This window comes from Triturus cristatus, chromosome 6 (assembly GCF_964204655.1).
Source record: "Triturus cristatus chromosome 6, aTriCri1.1, whole genome shotgun sequence".
In the NCBI taxonomy this organism is placed as follows: domain Eukaryota; kingdom Metazoa; phylum Chordata; class Amphibia; order Caudata; family Salamandridae; genus Triturus; species Triturus cristatus.
In genome coordinates this window covers 1,477,093,017-1,477,110,336 of record NC_140589.1, presented here as the reverse complement: position 1 = coordinate 1,477,110,336, position 17,320 = coordinate 1,477,093,017, and the positions used below count along the sequence as shown (strand labels likewise).

At 44.0% G+C, this 17,320-nt stretch overlaps 1 protein-coding gene across 2 annotated transcripts in view; it reads left to right on the top strand.

Moving 5' to 3' along the window:
- Positions 1-11,118: 11,118 nt before the first annotated feature.
- Positions 11,119-17,320, top strand: part of COMMD1 (copper metabolism domain containing 1) — a 715,340-nt gene continuing 709,138 nt past the window's right edge. Inside the window, exon 1 of one of the 2 annotated variants that reach the window (XM_085612577.1) lies at positions 11,119-11,435. In XM_085612577.1, the coding sequence (XP_085468703.1) occupies positions 11,262-11,435 (174 nt within the window). In that variant the 5' untranslated portion in view covers positions 11,119-11,261. The remainder of the gene's footprint in view (positions 11,436-17,320) is intronic. The other variant, XM_085612578.1, reaches the window with a different exon arrangement.

Below are 17,320 nucleotides of genomic sequence, written 5' to 3'. Positions count from 1 at the left end.
CCCTTCAAGAAGTACAATTGGTAGTGAAAGAACTCCCTTCAGGTAAGGCTCCCGGCCCAGACGGACTACCTGCTGAATTCTTTAAAGTTTTTTTTCCCGCCTTCTCTGATCTTTTTTTACAACTCGTCAACTCGATGCTCACTGGAGCGTCTACTCCAGATTCATTTCATGAGGGCACGGTGGTCAGCTTTCTGAAGAAAGGGAAGGACGCTAAGGATCCTAATTCATATCGCCCCATTACTCTTCTAAATTCTGACTATAAGATCGTTACTAAACTACTTGCTATCCGGTTCAATTATATCGCTTCCGATCTGATCCATGAAGATCAAAATGGGTTTATCGCTGGCAGACAATTGATGACTAACACTCATTTTCTAGCAGAAGCTTTGGATTATTTTCAGACACTGACGATTCCAGCCCTAATCATGTTATTCGATGCGGAAAAAGCTTTTGATTTGGTGGTTTGGGAAACTCTTTTTATTATTTTGCAATATTTTCAAATCCCATTAATTATTATTAATTTTATTCGTAATCTTTACACGGGTGCTAAAGCTAATATTATTATTAATTCTTCAACAGTGGGATCAGTATCAGTCAACCGGGGTACACGCCAGGGTTGCCCCTTATCACCGATTCTTTTTGCTTTTTTTATTGAACCCCTTGCAATTGCAATTCGACAATGTGCTGAGATTTCGCCTCCAATTCCATTAATGCCAAAAATAAAACTTTACGCTGACGACATTATGCTCCTTATTAAACCAGATTTGCAGTCTCAAGTTTGTGTATTCCAGCTTTTTGAGGAATTTGAGACTTTCGGGGGATATCGTATTAACAAAAAAAAGACTGAAATAATGATCTGTGGCAACTACAAACCTGAATTATATCCGGATCTAAGGAGCTGTATTAATAATAAACCCAAAAGATATTTAGGGATTTTTTTCTCAACCACAGTTAAAGATCTTTTTAGTCTTAATTTCGACCCCCTCCTTCAGAAAGTTGGCTCCATGCTTACTCGTTGGAATAAACTACCAATATCAATCCTGGGCCGGGTCGCTTTGATCAAAATGTCTATTTTACCGCTGTTTAACTTTTTGTTTTCAACGATTCCTTGCTTCCTCTCGGGTAGCTTTTTTTCTAAAGTCGAATCTTTATTTTTGCGTTTTCTGTGGGCACACAAAACGCCTCGTATCGCGCTGAATACTCTTTATGAGGATTTGGACAATGGTGGTCTGGCACTACCCAATGTTAGAGATTACTACAATGCTTATTTTGCTCAGTATTTGACTCGCTTTAAATTTCCAATGTTAAACCCCAATGTATTTATTAGTTTTTTTGTCGATTTAATTTTGTCAGAAAGTCAAATCTTTCCCCCCCTTCAAATTACTAAATCCCCTAAATTGGTTAGGTACAAAATATTTGCTTGGTTTTTTAGGAAACGCACGGCTATGGTAAAAAGATATTCTCTATCTCTCTTTCATTCTTCGTCCCCACTGTTTAACTTACTTTTATCTGATGGACAGCCGTTTGACTCTGAGTTAATTGGTCAATGGAAAAGTGCTGGATTTAGTAAAGTGGGCGATTTTTTACAAAATACGAGATGGATTACTCCAATGGAGATGCGATTAGCTATCCCCAGAAATTTTTTGTTAATTGGCTCCTATACGTACATTTATCAACTTTTGCAGCGACACGCCCCCACAGCATTAACTCAGATTTCCTCTTTAAACAATGATCTTTTCTTTAATAATAACCTGGTAAGAAAACCTGGAGAGTGGAAACGTTGTCTTGCTCAATCAAGACAAAGGGATCTGTGGGTTAAAGCTGTAAAAAAATGGAGGGAACAAGAAAACCACATTTTGACACTATCTACATGGCGAACTATTAATAAACTGAATTTTTCTACATTAAGGGGCGCCAACTGGCGTAGAATGATATTTTTTGGAAAGTGGCTTTTGTACCGCACCCCGGCGGGAATAGCCAAATTGTATAGTAGCTATCCATCAAATTGCTTTCGATGCTCAAATTTCTCCCCTGCCAACTGGACTCATGTAATCGCCGATTGCAGTTTGGTTAAAATATTCTGGGATGACATTTTTGCTTTTTTAAGCTCTAATTGCCATATTCATATATCTTTAAATATAAATCTGATGCTTTATGGCTTTGATTCGCATCTTAATTTATCTGTATCATTCGTTAAACTAGTCTTTATTTGCATGGCCGTTGCTAGATCTTTGTTACTTCAAAATTGGCGTACAAATCAAATTCCATCTTTTTACGAATGGCTTTTCAAAATGCGTAGAGTAAAGAGGAGTGAACGAAGTTACGTTCTGAGGATTGGGGGGGGGGGAAATTCGAAAAAATTTGGGGGACTTTTTTCGATTAATTTTTTTAAATACTTTGTTCGATTGATCAGTATGGGTAACTGTAATATTTATTATTTGTATTTGTTTAGTGATGACAGCAGGATATGCTTTTTGAGAAGATGTTCATGCTTTATCTTAGTCCTCATTGTATATATATTATAACTCATATTCTGTATATGTATGCCATCATTCAACTTCAATAAAAAAAAAAAAAAAAAAGAAAAAAAAAAAAAAAAGAAAAGACGAAGGCTATGGGCAAAGCAGCCATGATTCGAGCTTGTGACAAGCAGGTTATAAACAGACAACTGAAAAAGGCAACAGCCCAGTGGCGGCTCCTCCATGGGGGCGTCGCCCCACTGCTTTTTCGCAGTGCGAGAAGGCAGAAACATCAAATGGTAAAACTACCATTTTATGTTTCTGCTTCTCGCACTGCGAGAAAGCAGAAGTGCCTGGTGCTTGGTTGAGGGCGGGCGGGTAGGCGATCTGGCTAGAGGGCAGGGGGGAGTGGCTTGCCCACTGTTGTGGGTAGTGACTGTTTGGTCGGTCCCAGGGCCGAACAAAGCAGTCATGCGCACTCCCCGTTTGCATGCAGCAGCCTACATAGAGAAAATGGCCCGGATGGGGCGCTCTCCGCTGCGCCTCACCAATCACAACGCTGCCATTGCAGCATTGTGATTGCTGGAGGGGAGGGAGGCTGCCTGTGGGTGGCTTTCCTTCCTGTGGAGAGCAGAGTACGCGGAACTGCGGGAGTCGGAGCCAGGAGCTGAGGTGCCGCGGGCGGTGACTTTCAAAAGATTGTGATGCAGGCGTGACCAACCGTGCCTGTGTTGCTCCAATCCATTCCCAGCACAACAACATTTCCAGGGCGTCTTTCTCTGGCCAAAGCGACTCCCAGGATTCCGCCAAGACCAAGGCGGTGGCCGAGCCTCCGTACCTGGGACCCATGTGTGTGAGAGCAGCTAGAAAACAGGTCCGAGGGTTGCGAACAAGACTTGTGGCATGCAAGACACCTTTGTGGACGCTGGCACCAACTCCGCCATTCAGCCCAAGGGCGAGGCCCCTGAGTGCGACCAAAGAATGCCCGATCCCAGTGGGGCAGGCCGGCCCTTGCTGCTCCTGGAGATCTCCGGTAAGTGCTGGCAACACCCCTGCCTCCTAGTCGTCTCGTTAAGGCCCCCGCCACCTTCATCAGAGCACCTGGCCCATGTGAAAGTGCAGCACTGGTACCGGGCATGGGATTGCCTTGCAGGAGAGTTTGGGCTAGGCACGTGCTGCTGAAGCCCCTTCTCTCCGGGGCCAAGGGAACACACTGGTAACTGGAACTGCTTATCATTGTGGACTAGGTGTACACCCCATTCCTCCTCCAAGGGGCATAGCAGGCCGCAGCAGCGCTACAAGGTATGTGCTTACAACTAATTATTAGCTGCAGCGCGGGGTGTACAGAGAGGATTGAGAAAGCCGATAGAGTGCACTAATTTTATGAGAAAAAAAAACCATTTGTCTAACACTTAAATTATATCACAAAAGCACCCGGGTTTTTTATGTCATGAGCCTTGTTCCTTCGTTTGGGCCTGGAACGCCTCGATGACCTAAAATATGGATACAGTCTAAGACAGTGGATACTTTATCCAGATAGTATATGAATAAAGGCAAGTCCCCCATGAATGCCCATGCATCTCCAATGAGCTCCTTCCTTCCAGATAGAAGAGGGCTCTTGACCAGCGATGGCACCGCACAGCCATAGGCCATTGCATATTTTGTGATATTTTTTAGAATGTGTTGGATCAGGTTGCCGCATTTGAAATACTTAATAGCATGAACAAATCCAAGGGGTTGTGCGCAGAAATGTGGACGTAGCAATTACCAGTGTTTTAGTTACTCGTTAATGACATCCTTGGGGCATGTGATTTTTTTTTACATATACCAACTTTATTGTGTGTGATCTCCAACTGGCTGGTGGTTTTCTTTGAACTAGAAATCATTGCTAGAATCTCCGGTCCGTCTGCCTGCTGTATGTTTCCAGCACAGAGCACTCATAGATTTATTCTTGTCACACAGTGTTCCGCACTGGCTGCTCACACAACAGCTGCACTCCAGGGGCCCTACACCTCGTTTTCAAAGACATTGGAGTTAATTGTTGCCTGTATGCACAGTTTGTTGTGCTAAAGGCCCTCTGTCTTAAAGTGCTATTGTTACCTAGATTTTCCATCATACGTGTTAATATATTTTAAAACTTCATTCTTTCTTTGCGACTTTGCTTGCTCACTCGACACCAGGCACTCATCCAGCACATTTACGCCTCACCATTTTCAAATGTCACCAGCCGCCACTGCAACAGACAAGTGGCTGGAAACATTTTAGAGCGGAAGCAAGGTCAGTCAAATGAAAGAATTCTGAATGGACCTGGCTTAACCCTACTCAACATTAAAAGGACAATCCTATATAGAACTCTGGAGATTTGTGGACTATCTGATGGATAAGAGCCTCTAACAGAAAAGTAGGGCCTGTGCAGTGTCAACCATTTGCTTATAATAAATGGCAGAGATGATGAAAGGTGGCAACTTGAAAACAATCTACCATCATTCCTAAATAGCATTGCATGTATTTGGCACTGCACACTATTGTGCATCAAACCTAAAGTGGAGGGTGGGAGGGGAATTTAGACTTTGGTATTTGCTTGTTGAACTCAAAACCGCGACTGCCAACAATAAAGGTTTAGCATTCATGCTGGAAAGTGCTGGTATTGTCCTAGTAAAAGAATAGCAGCTCTGCTAAGAAGTGCAGACACTATCCCATTAAACAAATGTAATCGTCCTTCTGGGGAACCGTGGTACAATGTCATTAGAGTACTACACCCCTACTGATTAGCTCTGGGACTATGCTATTACCAGCATTTGAAGCCGATTAAGATGTGCTGTGCTTTCCGTCATCCCTGCTGCCCAACTGCGTGCATTTCACTTGCTCAGAAGGGTGCAGGTGGAGTTCAGATTATTTGATCATTCATTTATTGCCCTCTTTATTAAGACTACCAACAAGAAACGTGGTTTATATAACATATAATGCCTGATTGTTTCGGGTTTTTGATGTAACAATGAAGGCACAAGAAGACAATGTATGCTGTCCAGAATCACAGTGTGATCAAATGGAAATGCCATAATTGTAATCCAGAAGAAACAATTGATGGACGGAATGCTGAACAATGCAAACATTCACCCCCAGTCACAAGGATCTGGGTTTAATCCATCATTATTTTGCTCACCACACCACCCCAGTTTGGACCAAGCCATATGCAAATCAGTCTTGACCCTGTTCCTTGTGTGAACAGTCCAGCCCGAACTGCCAAGCCAGGTCCTCCCTGGACCGGCAACAAGCATCCTGGGACCGGTTTCAGGGTATCACCCTTCATCAGCCAGGATAGCTTGAATCCAGTGGTGTAGTGAGCACGGGACCCACGTCTGGACATACCCTTCCCACTTAGGGCCGCATATGCAAAATAAACAATTGATGGACGGGCTGCTTGACAATGCAAAATTCACCCCCAGTCACAAGGATCTTGGTTAAATCCATCATTCTTTTAATCCCCACACCACCCCAGTTTGGACCCAGCCATATGTAAATCAGTCTTGACCCTGTTCTTTGTGGGAACAGTCCAGCCCGAACTGCCAAACCAAAACAGTAGACCGGGCCCAGAAATCTTTCACCTAGGAATGGGAGGCTTCTACTTATAATGTCCCAGCCTTCAATGCCAAGATACAGTCTTCAAATTAGCTATCTCACCAGTATAATTTACTGAGATTACAGAGACTGCTACAAAATCATGCAGACGAGATATCTCCATACCCTTTAAAGATGGGTTTTATTGCTAGCCCTACAGATTGGCTACGTTACTCTAACTTTTTCTTACCCCTTGTCTATATATCTCCCTTTGACGGCCTTCCCTTTCTTCACACTTTACTGGACAGAGGCATATCGATGGTTACCTGTATCATCAAAGTTCAAACATGTTTATATATGTTTCTCTGTATTCTCCCAAAAGAAATTAAAAGCGAGAAATTGAAGAAAGAGGCAAAATTCTAAATTTATAATAAATTAAAAAAATGTACGTGTGGTAAAATAACCCTAGCTAGGAGAACAATTCCCTTCTGCTGATTAAGGAGGCTGGGCCTATTTGTCAGTGGACAAAATAAGCCTGAAAACTTGGTGCCCTTTAGCCCAAAGAATATATCCTGGGTGTTGGGCGATCGGAATTTCAAAATACTGGTCCAATAGCTTCTTATTGGCAACTCTATGACCATTAGAGTGGGCCACAGCTAGCACTACCGCTGCTCTTGGACATGACCGCCCCCTGTCTTGAAGAAGTGGCAGTGCAGAATACAAGAAGGACCAACAATGATCGCACGAGCATGGTAAGAGGAGCACACAAGAAGGTGACCATCATACAGGGGGGTCAATTTCAATTTTGCTGACCAAAATCAATACTTGGTTGTAATATGTTGTAGCTGTGTTACAATAAATACAGCATACATCAACGACCTTACCATTGTCCATAACAAATTATTTTTCGAGTAATTCAAGGGGAGTAGTCAGGAAGACCCGTAGAGATGGGCCCCTCATAGCAATTATTTGATTTGGAGATGCAGGAAGTCACAAAGAGGAGGAGGAAGAAGATGTAAGCCCAGATGAAACTGGCAATGATCGCTTTAGAAATAACGGCCAAGATGAGGAGGCAATGTTTATCCCTAGGACTGCAGAAAATATGCCCAACAAACGGAGGACCTTCAGAAGAGAAGTAGGGTGCAACTTGCAAGAACATCTCAGGCTTTGCCTAAACCTTCAGTGACCCAGTGTGACTAAGCTTTGTAGCATGCCATAATATCGGTTTTACCATTCTAGCTGAAATTCTTGTTTTTGCTATTTATTTTTGGCTAAATATTACCTATGCTGCTGTTTGGAAGCACACTGCTGTTACAGACTTTCACACTGCCCCATGCGCTATGCAGCTAATAAAAGTACAGGCCGTTCAAAACCGGAGAGCCTGGCATTCTTCAGCACACCTGAAAGGACCATTGGTAACAGAGACAAGGCTGACAGCCATCACTACGGCGTGGGCCCTCTTCATGGGCATGTAACAACGGACATGTATTTCTGTTTTACGTTGGTTGGAATAATGTCCTGTTTTTTCATGGGTAATTGTCTAATTGAACTAATTGGAGGTACACTTTTTGAGGACGAGGAGGTTTACATAAGCAATTCAGGGACATTGCAGGCATTTAAAGCTGTTTTTATACCTTTACTTAGCACAAGATGTTGGTTATTTCCAGTGGCGGTTTCTGAGCTAGGGCGTCGGGGCTCCGCCCCTTCACGTTCACCACCAGCCCAGCATTGCCAAAATTATAAAACAAACTCTTTCATATTTATGATTTTAAAAATGTGCACACACATCTTTCTTGACCTTTGAGGTCGGGGCTCTTTTTACCGTGATTAGTCTCAGAGAGACTTTCCTAACAGTGACGCATTGCCTGCCATCCAGCAAGCAACGATTTCTAAACCTGTTGTCTGTGGCCTGATGTATTTGCTGGGCTGACGAGCTCGCTGCCCTGAAAATTGTGAGGTCATCATCTCAGCAAACACATAGCCTAAAGGACCAGTCTACACACCCTGACGACGTGGGGTTAAAAAAAAGCCCAGGGCGTTTTACACTTAAGCCCTGTATTTCTGGGCCCTCGTGTCAGTCAGAGAGTGGAGAGGATGGTCACCCCACCCTTTCCCAACTCGTCCGAGGAGGGTTGGTCCTGTCCTGGGACTAGTAGGGAAAGGGTGGGGTAAAGGCTGTTGGCCAGTGGGAAGCCGAGAATTCGAGTCTGTGCAGTTTGTCATCTTGACTTTTGAAGACAAACTGTGCACACTCGAATTGTCTGCTTCCCACGCTACTGTTAATGGCAGTTCCGTGTGGGGACACCATTATTTGAGCAGAAGTGACAGGCCTGGTAGTTCCCTAGAGCAGCCCCAAACCCTGTGAGTGGGCCATGGCATAGCACCAAGCAACTCGGTGAGGAAAAAAAAAGTTTAGTAAGTATCCAGTCACCAGCATGCTGAATTCACTAATTAAATTCTGTAAAGCCAGTAATACACGTGAAGTGTATCGCTTGCTTTACAGAATTTCATTAGTTAATTCAGCATGCCACTTCAAAATAAATCACGAGAAACAATGTTAAACAGATAATTGGTGCACGGAGTGTTTTTTAACACGTGTGATAGGATTTTTGTTTCTGTCAAGTGGCCGAGCTTTATTTATTTGAAATGTCCTCCGAGGTTGTGAAAGACGCCTTACAGACATTACCTGAAAATTATCCCAGGCATGGGTCGGAATGACTTGTGCAAGTGTGCCCGAGTTGTTGCATGCTTAATTAATGCAGCTAGGGACCGATACTGCCCGTTACCTTACTTTGTCACACTGGGGTGCCATTAGTTGCTTTGGCAGGAAAGGGTGAAATTTGAACACTTTGCGCGCTGGCTCTTTGTGGACTCTGGTGCAATGTATCTCTTTCTTTTCTTTTCACTGGCTGGTGGCTTTATGTTTGTGTCAGCCTGAAATGTAATAATGCGGAGAACAGTGAAAACTGGCTGCATGTGCATATGTCTGGCCCTAAATCCGCTTGCAGAGCAGTTGTTGACCAATGACCAGGCAGCCTGTAGGCAGAACACTGATTTATGTAGGCTCCAACACATGCGGCTCACTATTCATGATGAAATGTCGGGCCCAACAGCGACTGCATGTGCCTGTCTGCAGCCCTTGCCATAAGTGCAGTACAATTAGGTGGAAGGTTAGTGTGCTGTGCAGCCTGCCTACAGTACTGCACATGCCATAGTGATGCTTGAATGCAAAGATGCTAGCATTTCTCGACCATCTTGCTTTGGGAACCTGCCCTTAGCATGCTGGTGACTCCAGGCTACTCTTGATCTATTTGTGTTACTCTTAGAGCCTTCTAGACTTTGGTGGTGGGAATTTGTTTTTCTGTGTGGATTACAGTTTTAAATCACACAAAACAAACCTTGGCTGTGAAAGCATAAACAAATGGTGCCCCATAATTGATTGGTTAGCCCTGCTCTGTGCTGGATATATAGATGAAACAATGAAAACTTCTATTCATTCTAAACTTTAAAATAATGCAACTGTGTTGATGTCTTTTTGTTTGTTTGTTTGAGTGAAGTAGGTCTTCTGTAATGACTCAAAACCAAAGGGGATGATGGATGGAGTGTTGAACAATGCAAGCACTCACCCCCAGTCAACTGATCTGGATTTAATCCATCATCATTCTTTAGCTCACTCTGCCACCCCAGTTCAGACATGGCCATATGCAAATCAGTCTGACCCTGTGCCTCATGGGAACAGTCCGGCCCGAACTGCCAAGCCATGTCTTCCCTGGACCGGAAACAAGCATCCTGGGACCGATTTCTGGCTAATCAGCCATACTCAGCCAGGCTAGCTTAAATCTTGTGGCAAAGTGAGCAAGGGACCCGCGGCTGGACATACCCTGCCAACTTAGGGTGAACAAAGCAAAACCAATGGGGATGATGGACAGAGTGTTGAACAATGCAAGCACTCACCCCCAGTCAACTGATCTGGGTTTAATCCATCATCATTCTTTAGCTCACTCCGCCACCCCAGTTCAGACATGGCTAGGGGTGAGTGTTTAAAAAGTTTCTGCACTCCGTCCATAATCTCCTTGTGTTTGCTTTGTTCGCCCTAAGTTGGCAGGGTATGCCCAGACGTGGGTCCCATGCTCACTTTGCCACTGGATTCAAGCTAGCCTGGCTGAAGAGGGCTGTTAGCCCGAAACCGGTCCCAGGATGCTTGTTTCCGGTCCAGTGAAGACATGGCTTGGCAGTTCAGGCTGGACTGTTCCCATGAGGCACAGGGTCAAGACTGATTTGCATATAGCTGTGTCTGAACTGGGGTGACAAAGTGAGCTAAAGAATGATGATGGATTCAACCCAGATCTGTGACTGGGGATGAGTGCTTAAAAAGTTTCAACACTCCGTCCATCATCTCCTTGTGTTTGCATCTGTAATGAATTCCATAATTTGGCACAGTATTTCATTTGGTACAACAGGAAATTGTGACCAGCCTCCCAAAAAATGCTGTGTCCCCCTAAAGTGAACTCCAAAACCCTCTCCCCCCCCCCCCCCCCACAGCTCACCACTCTCAAACTTCACCAGCCGCCACTGGTGCATATCACGTGGCTTGCCTTGTTCAACTCAATGATAAAGCATTACTCAACTGTCACTGATATGCCGCGCAGGAGCACACTTAAAACGTATCTATACAAATGCGAACTTCTCTACAAGACAGAACAAATTTGTATAAAATGTGTGATAAACACTTTTTTCCAAATAACCAACTATCATGGTTTATCTGCCCAGCTCCTCGGCAGATAAAGGACAAAAGCAGTTGCTATCCCACATTTCGTTCGTTAGTCACATAGCCTTTACCTCCAGATGGACATAAACATGAAAAATTAGTTATTAGCATTCCTAATTATAATTCCCTGGAACCCTGTATAGGCATGTGCCATCATTAACTCCGTTTAAAAGCTTACCAGCGAGTGCAAACAAAAGTGAGACACGCATTAATGTGCACGTATTAAAATACCATGTACTACGTTGCCTAAAACGCACAAAAGTGCCGACACTAACATGTTAAAACAATATTGGTGCTATATAAAATTCTGTCCCGCGACTCAACTCCAGGGCAGTGGAACAGAAAAGAAAGCAGTTGTACGTGACCGCTTCCTGTGCAGAAGTCTTTCGAGCCCTGGCAGTTTTCCAGTGCAAACAAGGAGTGATCACGTGACGCTCACTCGTCACGTGACTGTACTTTCGACTGTCAGCGGCACCATGGCTGAGCTGGAGAGCAGCAAGTCTCTGAGCGCGCTGTTGAACGGTATCGCCCAGTGCACCTTCTACAGGAACCCGGATATCACCGAGGAGCTGCTCCACCGGGAGCTGTACCCCGAGATGCCGGAGCAAGACTTCCGCTCCTTGCTGGACAGAATGCGAGGCCTGCTGAAGGTAAAACCGGTAGTGTGCGTCTGATAAATAGCCTTGGTATTCCTCATTCCGTTTGTTTCTGTACTAGGTGTGCCACGCCCACTCGCATCACACACCAGGACAGCAGGAGCACATGTATATCATATGGGATATGTATTCTATTTCTGGTACTGAATAGGTAGATAACCTAGTGTCATTTTTAGGATTTATAATCAGGACTGTATAAACCTTACAAGTAGGCTTGCCATCTTTCACGTAGAAAGACAACGACCATGTGTTCGCTTTTTAAGATTTTTCAATAGCCCGGACATGATACATAAATAGAACTTTATTTGTTTTCATTTCTAACATGGTCTTTCGGTTTTTGTTTAATTAGCAATCAGGGATCAGAAAGCCAGATCTAGAACACTTTAGAAGTGTTTTCTTCCTATATTTACTGTTTTAATTATGTACTAATAAGGGGAAACGAGCACTGGCAAAGCCAATAGGTCTCGACAATGCAAGAGCTATTGGCTTTGGCAAAGTGTTAGCCATGTTGTACACCAGCGTGGCTGCTTTTCAATATGTCTAAAAGTTAGTGGAGGAGAGTGACTTGTCGTACAGTAGAGTGTCATGGAGTGGAGGGGCGTAGATTGGAGTAGAGTAGGGTAGCTTAGAGTGGAATGTCGTTGAGTGGCATAGTGTGTTGTGGAGGAAAGTGTCAGCGTGGAGTGTCACAGAGTGCAGTAAAGTGGCGTGGAGTGTAGTAGAATGGCATAGAATATCGTGAAGTATTTTAGAGTAGGGTGGCATAGAGTGTCGTAGAGTGTCAGAGTGGACTGTTGTAGAGTAGAGTGGCATAGTGTCGTGGAGTGGAATATTGGTGTAGAGTAGAGTGATGCTGAGAGGCGAAGGATGGAGTGTTGTAGAGTACCATAAAGTGGCGTAGAGTTGAGTGGCATAGCATAGAGTGGGCTTAAATGACAGTGTAGTTGTGTAGTGTGGAGTGTGGTGGGGTGGAATAGAGTGTCATGGAGTGGAGGGGCATAGATTGGAGTAGAGTAGCGTGGCATAGAGTGGAATGTCGTAGAGTGGAGTGGCATAGTGTAGAGTGGAGGAAGATGTCATAGAGTGGAGTGACAGAGACTGCAATAAAGTGGCATGGAGTGTAGTAGAGTGGCATAGAATATCGTGGAGTGTTGTAGAGTAGGGTGGCATGGTGTGTCGTGGAGTGGGATCGAGTGGAGTGTTGTAGAGTAGAGTGGCATAGTGTTGTAGAGTGGAGTAGAGTGACATGGAGAGGCGAAGGATGCAGTGTTGTAGAGTACCATACAGTTAAGTGGCATAGAGTTGAGTGGTGTAACGTAGAGTCGGCTAAAATGTCATAGAGTTGGATGGTGTAGCATCTTAGGCTTGCATAAAGTATGATGGAGTGCCATAGAGAGGAATAGACTGAAGTGGAGTAGAGTGAAATGTTGTAGAGTGGAAATGATCATTACATTTAAATATACATACAGTTTTACACACAAACGATAATGTACAGAAATGCCATCACCGAGCGTATTGAATTTTGATCGTATTAAAATATTTGCTTCCACCACACTTCAGAATTACAAAAACAATTGATTCATTTGTGTTTTCCTAATTCTGAAATATTTGCCCAGTTCATTTACAGATATTTAAATTTTGTTGTGTGCTAGAAGTAAGCCTTTCCTTTCACATCCCCAGATTGTAAGATAAATCCTCTCACTTTGAAGTCAGAGAAAGAAAAGTAAATACTAGGCTCCTTCGGAAGGTAGAGTCTGACATTTGACCCCAGTCTTTGAATGCACAGCAAATGTGACAAGATGAGAAAATAATTTAAAGGGCTGTATACAGAAAGCAAGCACTTGTGAAAGAATACAATAAACAGGCTATGCTCTTCATGAGGGACAAAGGCCTGTTGGGCAGCCTAAAAGAATAAAGCCAGCAAATTCAAAGCAAACAACTGTGAGTTACAAATCCAATGGTAAGAAATGGGTGGAATGAATTCCCAGTTAAGCTTTCAAATGTCACCAAGAATTCTTTAGGAACCTTCGACCTAAAAATAGCAGCTTTAGGTGATTTTCCTAAATTTTGCTGGTCAGGTGGCAACCTTACTTCCAAAATGAAAAGTAAAGTATGATTACGTTAGGTTGTGAACTGTGCATTCACTATTCTATTAAATTCCGTCAGCACACAAAGTCCAACTGGTCATTAATGGCGTTAGATTAATAATGCAAAAACCAAAGGAAATGATGGACGGAGTGTTGAACATTGCAAGCACTCACCCCCAGTCAACTGATCTGGGTTTGATCCATCACCGTTCTTTAGCCCACTCTGCCACCCCAGTTCAGACATCGCCATATGCAAATCAGTCTGACCCTGTGCCTCATGGGAACAGTCCAGCCCGAACTGCCAAGCCATGTCTTCCCTGGACCGGAAACAAGCTTCCTAGGACCGGTTTGTGGCATTTCAGCCGTCTTCAGCCAGGCTTGCTTGAATCCAGTGGCAAAGTGAGCAAGGGACTCACGTCTGAGCATACCCTGCCAACTTATGGCGAACAAAGCAAAAACCAAAGGAAATGATGGACGGAGTGTTGAACATTGCAAGCACTCACCCCCAGTCAACTGATCTGGGTTTAATCCATCACCGTTCTTTAGCCCACTCTGCCACCCCAGTTCAGGGTCCAGGGAAGACATGGCTTGGCAGTTTGGGCTGGACTGTTCCCATGAGGCACAGGGTCAGACTGATTTGCATATGGCCACTGTTTATTTTTCGCAGTTGCTTGAGCATGTGTGATGCTATTCTAAACATGTAGGACTTGTCATATGCATATATAATCCTAACATGTAACTTGCTTTAAGATATTATGCCATTAAGAAGTTCTCAAAGTGATAATAGAAAAACGTCTCAACAGATGTGCAGTTATCTCTGCCTCATGCTGTACCATGCTCTGGTAATGTTAAAATACAATAAAACAAATATTAAAAAATAAAATCCTGTCTTTTTTATTTTGACCACAGCCTCTTGTTACTCCAGCTTGAGAACGAAGGCCTAGGCCTGTCCTTTTACTCATAAGCAGTCCTGGAGTTGGCGGGACTCGCAAAGTATGCTTCCATTGGTCAGGAAGTTGGCTGCTGTCCCTGACATGGGTTCAGTATCTAGTGCATGGGTGGAAACCTAACATGTTTTATGAAACTGTATTTGTGACCAGCATCACAGGAGAAGAAGCTTAATAGTTCACTTGTGTAATGTTCCATTGCCACAGTCTGACCCAGGTCTTAGCATTAATATCCCTGTGCATGTTTGTTTGTGTGTGTCTTTTTATGATCTGCATGGTGCATACATTGTGTCTATGAGCGAATCAGTGTAATGGAGGTCTGTGGGTTTCAGTTTGGGAGCCCCTGACCTGCTTATGTGCACTAGTTGGAGGAAAGGTGTTTTCCTAGACAGTGGAATTGTATTGCTGACATTTGTGAAGCTGATAAGAGGAAACCTAGACACCGAAGTGGGGAAAAATGTAGACCGGCTTACATTTAGAATTAAAGCACTGCCATTTGGTAGATGCTGGGGACAAAGGGTGGGACTGCAATCTCTGTTTTTCACAGTGTATAGGGCTTGTTAGATAAAGCCAGCTTTTCAGTCTCTTTTCCCGAATACCGTTAAGTGTGTCTTTCGTTAGCCAGGTGCAGAATGCTCACACGTCTTTGTGCCTCTGTTGTGGGTGCTCTAACCTGGAAACAACCCTGCTGTGAGAAGCAGCACTGTAAATTCAGAGTTTGGAAGACAGGCTGGAAAGGGCATATGAAAAAAGAACCAACCCACACAGGTTCTGAAAGTGCAGACTGAGAATACACATGCTCACTCGGCTTTATCTGTACAAAATTGGTAGCAGCTGACCTCCTTGTTGTGCCCAGTTTTCTTTGATGAAGGAAGTGGATGCTTTGCAAAGTACCCAAGGACTGCTGTGCAGCTAGATTTAGTGTCATGCTCACAGCTGGCTTCCCAGAGGTGGGTGGACATCACCTGGAGTCTAACCTGGAAGGGCGAGCTGTCTCCCTCTCCTGAAGCCCTTGGAAGCTGACTTTTCTTACTTTTGCAGGCGATACTGACTACCAGGGCTAGCAATAAGCATCTGGCCCTGGAGCTGTGAGTCCATCTGCCCAGAAGAGAGTCAAGCGAGAGATTGCCTGCCATACTCCTGAACTAGAGCGTTGTCTGTCTTGCCTACAGTGTGTTGTGCTATTGCACTCTCCTGAAGTATGACAAAATCTGACTGTGTCGCTATGATTCTGAAGCGGTGGGACCATGGCACTGCTGGTGTGCCAAGCGGGTGATGCTGCTGTGACCCGGAACAGTGGTGTAACAAAACTTGAGGGGGCCCCCCTGCGAAGTCCATAGAGGGCCCCCCCCCCCCACCCGGCGGCTTGGCCCACCACTTCGCACCCCAGCCCAAAAATCTGATCTATTTTGATTTGAAACCTCCAACATTTAATGAAATTCTTCTATATTGTCTTGATCACAGTTCTAATAAGAAAGTGGGAAACACTCTTAACATATAAAATACCCCATTTGTAACATTGCCAAGAGTAGACTATTTAACTGAGACAGCAATCAGAGCAATGCCAAGGAGCGAGCCTATTGTCTCAGGAACTGCCTTTTGCTAAAGAACAACCATGAAGGGTCAAAGTTAGAATTTATATTGATGGACAAATCTTGAAACTTTGAAAGTCTAACCTAAACCTGCAATTACACAGACTCGACTGACAATATACATGAGCACACAAGCTATAAAACAGTATCCTGCCAACTCCAAGAGAAATAAACGCAAATTATCTGCATGCCACACACTTGTGACTGTCAAGCGTTGTGCATGATAATAACGTCAACTGAGGCAATTTCAATTTCTACCATCATGTCTTTATGAGTAAGCAGGACAAAAACAGGCAAGCAAGAGGCTGAGGATAAAAACTGCTTAGATGTTTCAGAACATTGATGCAGGTGTTTTTCAGTTTGAAGTTATTTCTATTGTAAGCAATTCTAATTACAAGATTGAAGGCCTACGTATTACAAGCAAGTGCAATCAGCACCATAAATAGCACAGAATGCGGAATAAAAAAAAAACATATCAGCAAGTACCTAATTACAGAATCTATACAAACAGTAGTTGGCAAAGCAAAGGAAAAAGTGCAAATACTTTTAAAGTGCATAATAAAGCAATCACAGTCCAGCAATATACAAAAAAAATAAAGCATGTTTTGTTAAACCATCCCTATTTCTTCTTGCATCAAAGTGACCCAGGGTCTTTCCTTGTCTGTATCTCCAGCGTTTTCCCAGGTTTGTGTCAATCCATGAATCCTAGTGCAGGTGTCTCCCAGTGTCCGTTTATGTTGCACAGTGTCTATGTCTTCCAGTGTCTTCCCTTGTCTGTATCTCCTAGTCTTCGTGTCTCCCAGTGTTTCTTCGAGTCTCCAGAGTCTGTGTCTTCCTGTGCTTGTGTCTCCCAGTGTTTTCCCAGGTTTGTGTCTTTCTAGGAATCCTGGTGTAGGTGTCTCCCAGTGGCTGTGTATTGCAGTATTCATGTCTCTAAGGGTCTTCCTCTTTGTATGTCTTACAGTGTCTTCCTTTGTCGGTGTCTCTCAGTGTTCGTGTCTCCCAGTGTCTTCCTCTGTCTGTAAATCCCAGTCTTCGTGTCTCCCAGTGTCTCTTTGTGTCTCCCAGTGTATGTGTCTTTCAGTGTTTGTCTCTCCCAGGGTCTTCCCTTCTCTGTGTCTCCCAGTGTTTTCCCATGTTTGTGTCTATCCATGAATCCTAGTATAGGTATCGCCCTGTGTCTTTCAGTATTCACGTCCCTTAGTGTCTTACCTTGTCTGTGTCTCCTAGTGCCTGTATCTCCCAGTCCCTCA